The sequence below is a fragment of the Tupaia chinensis genome, unplaced genomic scaffold (assembly GCF_000334495.1).
Source record: "Tupaia chinensis unplaced genomic scaffold, TupChi_1.0 Scaffold000263_1, whole genome shotgun sequence".
NCBI classification, from domain to species: domain Eukaryota; kingdom Metazoa; phylum Chordata; class Mammalia; order Scandentia; family Tupaiidae; genus Tupaia; species Tupaia belangeri.
The window spans coordinates 2,018,402-2,024,606 of record NW_006159743.1 but is presented as its reverse complement, the minus strand read 5'-3'; the positions used below and the strand labels follow the sequence as shown (position 1 = coordinate 2,024,606).

At 42.0% G+C, this 6,205-nt stretch overlaps 1 protein-coding gene across 1 annotated transcript in view; it reads left to right on the top strand.

The window, feature by feature from the left end:
* Positions 1-3,642, top strand: part of SAMD13 (sterile alpha motif domain containing 13) — a 54,614-nt gene extending 50,972 nt beyond the window's left edge. The window contains exon 4 of the mRNA XM_027772255.1: positions 3,192-3,642. Coding sequence (XP_027628056.1) covers positions 3,192-3,408 — 217 coding nt within the window. The 3' untranslated portion in view covers positions 3,409-3,642. The remainder of the gene's footprint in view (positions 1-3,191) is intronic.
* The last annotated feature ends 2,563 nt before the right edge of the window (positions 3,643-6,205 follow it).

Genomic DNA, 6,205 nt, shown 5'->3' with positions numbered 1-6,205 from the left:
CTTGGTTTCTTAAAAGCAGGTTATAGTAGCCAGTTCGCAAGGAGGTGAGAGCCTGGTATTAGGTAATGTGTGAAAAGTGTATTGTAGACTGTAGGTACTCTCTGGGTGTTAGTCCATTTGACATAATGGATCTATGCTTTGTATCGACCATGCGCCATCAGACCCAGGCTAGGCGTTGAGGACTTCGAATGTGAAGGTAGTCAGGTTTTTGTTTTTAGGATATGAGTAATCTACTCTTCTTATTTTTTTCCAAATCATTTTGTTTGGGGAGAGGCTGCTGGGCTTAAACTTGGGTAGATCGATCATTAAACACGTTGAGTAAATTCTAACTCCTTATTCATTCTGGGTGGATTCCCACACCCTCCATCTGAGGGAGTCTCAGTTGCACATTGCCAGCAGTTTTACCACGGCTTTGTCCTCTGTGGTCTTGCTAGTACTCAAGAACATTTCAGAATTATGAAAGTGCTAATGTTACATCCCAGCAGAATAAGACTCAGCAAAGCCTCCCATCCTAAAATCACAATGGAGCATGCTTTGCTATTACAATTGAATAAGTATTCATTATGAGAAAAGGCAGCTAATTAAAGTCAACTACAGGGACAGGGAATTCAGATGTTTTCCAGCACACTTAAAAGTGTATCCAGTGGGACTCTCTGCTCAGTGCTGGAAGTGAACTGATTAGAAAACTTGAAAGATTTGCTAAAACAGGAAAATCCTTAGCAAGCTCTACCAAACATTCTTCAAGTTCACCTTAAGCAAGAGAGAGAAGAAAAATGCCACCTTGAAGAGGTCCCTCAGTGTCAGCTCATGTTAATGCAATGATGGAAAATCCCAGCACAGGGATACTTCTTTTTTAGGGGAGAGAGAGAGAGATTTTTGACAAGGGCTCACCATGTTATGATCTTCCTGCCCTAGCATCCCAGTTAACTAGGATTACAGGGTTCCCCCCCCCTCCCCCCCGTGCCTTCCGGTACAGCCTCAGCCACCATGCAGTAGAGCTCTCCCACTTGCATTGCTGCAGCTGAGCCAGATAATGTATTTTCAAAATAGTTAGCATTGATTTTAAAATACAGAGTTAATATTCGACAAAGTTGGTTTGAAAAATAGGTTTTTTCTCACCCTATATTGCTTGTTAAGTGGTAGGAAGGGAAGTCTCTAAGAACAGGGAAAACCCTTCTAACTAGTAAGCACTGGCTCTCAATGTCTTTAAATGAAGTGCTATTGAGAATGAGCCATCAAATGTGCCATTATTCAGTGACTCCCTTTTCTTTAACTAGAACAGAAGTTTGTTTTTTTAATCAAGCATTTTAGCTCATACTCTGAGCAAAACATTATTCTGGGGCGTGAAGCAACTAGGCCCTTGACTTTTAGATGTTCGAAAACCTTCAGGAATTTCTTGACATCTGGGCAATTTCATTTCTATTAAAGTAATACACATCTTTCCAATGTCCACTTTGATACAGACAAGACCCCAAATTCAGTGTGTCCAACTACACTGGGCGTGCCATGTCTCTGCAGTTACCGCCATCCATCCAGGTCCGTGACACTTCCCTCTTCCTCATTCTCTGTGTCTAGTCCATCTCTAAGTCATGCTGATTTTACTTGTTAAATATCCTGTGAACCCACACACTTCTCTCATTTTTCATTGCGACCACTCGGGTCTGGCCCTCCATTTTCTCTGGCTTGGATGACTGCAGTAGGCTTTCAGTGATACCCTGGCTCCTCTCCGGTACCCTCATTTTCAAAATGTGAATACAATCATATCATCCCCTTTACATTTGACCATTTACCAGCCTGTAAACTGTAAGAGTGCACCTGTCCTTCCTAGTACTGAGCACGACTCGCAGCTCTATATTCACGTAGATGACTTTTGATCAGTGTCCACTGTGTGTGGAACTGATAGCCCGTAAAAGTAAGGACTGTGTCTATTTTTCTCCCCAGTGTATTCCTAGCTGGAGAGGTGGGAGGGGCTTTATCCTGAAGGACTTTCTAGGCCAAGTTAAGTTATTAAGAATTTATCTTAAGAGTACTGGGAATCCTTTGAAGGATTCCTTAAATTTTTATTTGCTTATTTATTTTCATGAGAGAAAGAGACAGGCACCCCCAACCACTATCCACACCCAGGCTCAACTGACCTTAAACATAGGTATGTATACCCCTGGCATGATCAGGGAGGTACTGGGGCACGAACCCAGGATCTTTCCATGTGGGTCCAGTTTGTGTTATTGCTGTGCTACATTTTAAGCAGTGAAACAATGTGATCAATGTACACCAGAAGATTAGCTTTGATGGGGTATAGAAAAGTGAATCATGGAAATGAGGCAGAGTCTCAGTAACTGCAGTTCATTGCTGATCTTTCTCTGTTCCACTTTGAAATCCAAAGAGAATGATTAGCCATGGACCCTCTGCACAAATGCTTGATTGTTGCCTGATTATGTATCTGGACAATAATGAATAAGCTCCTAATGCTTGACACTGGGAATGATAAAACAAGATGTGGTCCAGGCTGACACATTTACCACTAGGCCACATCTCTCACTCTGGAGAGTAAAACGCAAGGTGCCAAAATGGGAGTTTGAAAGGAATTCTAGAACTCAAAGGTAGTTATAGCTAAAACACTTCCTGGCAGAGCTAAAATGTGCTTCATCGAGGAGGTGGTTTTTGAGCTGTCAGGAATGGTAGGGCTTGTCACGTAGACAAGTCGGGGCATCGTGGCGAGGACAGAAGGTGCAAAGGCTCCGGTCTGCGAAAGGGCATGGTCTGCTGGAGAATGGTTATTCCATAGATGTGTGGATACGGGGCTGGGAAAGGTGGTGGGCGATGGTACGAACGAGGTATGTGGGAGTCTCGAATTAGAGGTCCTGGTGGTCTTAACTCAGGAGTATGAATGCCATGCTGTGCGTCTTCAGAACTCTCAGAATTAAAAAAGAATAGTATATAAGGAAATAATGTATAGTAAAGATTAAACAGTTTATAAAGAATGTAGTGACTAAACCAGTGAGAGTAAGAATCAGAAAACACAAGATTGATTTTGGTTCTGTGGGAGGTAAACTGGGATCTGGACCTTCAAGTGAAGAAAGGGCCGTGGTCCCCGTGAGCTGGCCCAGGCCTGCCGTGGGAGACTGAGTTATGAACCTGGCCACCCTCAGGGAAGTGCTGCCATGACAACCATCTGGATTTGTATTTTGCAGTTCCATGGAAAACGGGAGACCACCCGATCCTGCAGACTGGGCCGTGATGGACGTTGTCAATTATTTCCGAACAGCGGGATTTGAGGAGCAAGCTAGTGCATTTCAGGAACAGGTAACTTGGTCTGGAGACATGATAAACACAATTACCTTCCTTCCCCACAGTGGGCAGAAGGGAGGAAGAGGACCCAGGAGCAGGGAGGGGCCAGTGACACTCTAAGATGTTGAGGTGGAAAGAGAATGAAGGGGACAGGTTAATGATTTCTTCTTGCAAGCGACACAGTTGCAGCTGCAGAGAGGAGGGCCAAAGCTCATGTACATCTGCATCTTCTGAAAGATTGATCCTGCTAAGGGGTGAAATCAATCAGCCCTACCTTCAATGCCAGCATACTAGGAAGCAGAAGATAAGGAGAGAAAAAAAAAAGAAGGGATAAATCTGACTGAGACATGGAACACCTTCTCCTACTGTCATTGGCACCCAGTAAGCTACTAAGCGCCCTGTTATTCACTTTCTGGGTTCTTAGTAAGGATGAGTGCAAAAAACAGAGGATTTAGAGTCAAATCCTGGTTCTTCTATCTCTGTGTGACCTCCAATAAATTACTGTATCTCTCTGAGTCTTAGCTTCACATCTATAACATGACACACTATCAATATCCAACTTTATAGGGATGTTGTCATGAGAATTAGAGAATGCACATGCACCAGTGCCTCAGAAAGGTCTTTACACAGTGTTGATGCTCAAAAAATGTTAATTCCTTTCCCTCAGGTCCAGAGTATATTGAAAAATGGGAGAGCAGAACAGGGTCTATTGGAACTGTCTGTCCCACTTTGCAAGCTGGGCAAGCTCTGTAAGGTTGGTCTTCAAGAGGCTTGGAACATAGGGAGGCAAATTGGGGACTATGCTATGGGCCACACCAGGCCAGCTCTGTAGAGAAACAGAATTCTTGTTTCTCTGTTAGTGAAAGCTGCCGTTTTTTAATAATTAAATATTATGGGACCAGCAGATGGCATAGTGGTTATGTCACTGAACTCCCACATGGCTGACCCTGTTTGAGTTCTGGACCTGGTGGCTTGAAAATGCCCAAGATCCCAAGAGGAAAATGATGGAGAAGAGAATTTGGAGTGGCCATCCCCCCTGGGGGGTGATTTCTCCCTTTACCTCTCACTGTTTCTATCTCCATCTCCCTGGTGAGCATACATACCCTATGGCAAACCCCCCCCAAAATAACTAAATATTATAATATAGTTCAGAGAATTATAAACTGAAGAACATACCTGGTTGCTTGTTTTACCCTCTTTCAGCCACTGCTTCTCCTCTCAAGCCATTGGTTGTATGGGTCAAGTCTGGGTGAGGTGAACTTCTCTAATGTCACATGTGCCCGTCTCCACATTTCCTTCAACCAGTATTCTCATCACGCTTGATTCTTGTACACATGTATTTTTTTCTAGTTCAGAAAATTTGCCAGAATTGTAGCTTCAATCACTTCACACCTACTAGAAGAGCTAAAATTAGACAAATTGATAACACCAAATGTTCATGAAGATATGGAACAACCAGAACTTCCTACATTGCTGCTGATAGTGTAAAATAAACATTCACACATCAACCCCATGAGCCAGCAGTTTTACTCCTGGGTTTTTACCCAAGAGGAATGAAAGCATAAGTCCATAAAAAGATTTGTATAACATTGTTTTTAGTAGCTTTATTCAGACTAGTTAAAAATTGGAAGCCTAGGTGTACACCAATAGGGAAATGAATGTATAAACTGCGGTATATTCATACAATGGAATATTACCCAGTAATAAGATGGAATGAGCTACTAATGTATACAGAAGTTTGGATGAGTCTCATCAGACATTATGCTAAGTGACAGAAGCCTTATACACAAAAGTTTTCATACTGAATGGGTTCTATTTAGATAACATTTCATAACAGGAAAATGGATCTGTGGTAGAAAGAAAATTAGAACAGTGGTTGCTTCTAGATAGATGCCCAGAGAAAGGGTATGAGAGAACTTTCAGGGTCATGGTACTGCTATGGATTGAATGTGTTCCCCCAAAATTCATGTATTAAAATTTGGTCATGGCAGTATTAAGAAAGTGGAAACGTGAGACCAGCAGATGCTGTAGTGATTATATCACTGGACTCCCACATAGTTGACGGCGGTTTGAGTCCTGGACCCAGTAGCTTAAAACTCACAGTGGGCGCGTGTGCATGCATGGCCAAAATCCCGAGAGGAGAATGGAGGAGAAGAGATTGTGGCATGGCCATCCCCCCAGGGGGTGATTTCTCACTTTCTGTCCCTCTATCTCTCTCGTCTCTCTCTACAGAGCGCACACATGCTCTAGAGAAAAAAATCTCTCTCAAAAAAAAAAATAAAAGAAGGTGAAAACATAATTTGACTGTGTGATTAAGAGGTGGACTTTAGGGAGGTTATTAGGATTAGATAAGGTATCAGGATATAGCCTACATGATTGAATACTGGTGAGTGTATAAGAAGAGCGAGTGAGATGAGAGAAGACACATGGACACAGGCATAAGATCTCACTTTCTCATCATGTGATGCCCTGTGCCATCTTGGAATTCTGTAGAGTCCCCACCAATAAGGGGGCCCTTACCAGATGTGGCCCCTTGACCTCGGACCACCAAAATTATGAGCTAAATATATTCTTTATTCCACAGTCTGGCATTCCATCATTAGCAGCAGAAAAGCAGACTGAAATAGAAACATTCTGTATCTTGATAAGGGTTTGGGTTACAGGTATCACTGTATATATACAGGCTTATTTGAAGAATTCAGATTGTGTACTATATAGGCTATAAATTTTACCTAAAAAAAAAAAGAACTATAAAAAAATCTTTAAATGCTATGAAAACTGAAGTATTTCAGGGAAAGTATATCGATGTATACAACTTACTTTGAAATGCATCAAAAATATGAATTGACAATTAAATAGAGGAATGACTAGATAAATCTATAATAAAATAAGAATAGAAAATATTATGGGACATATA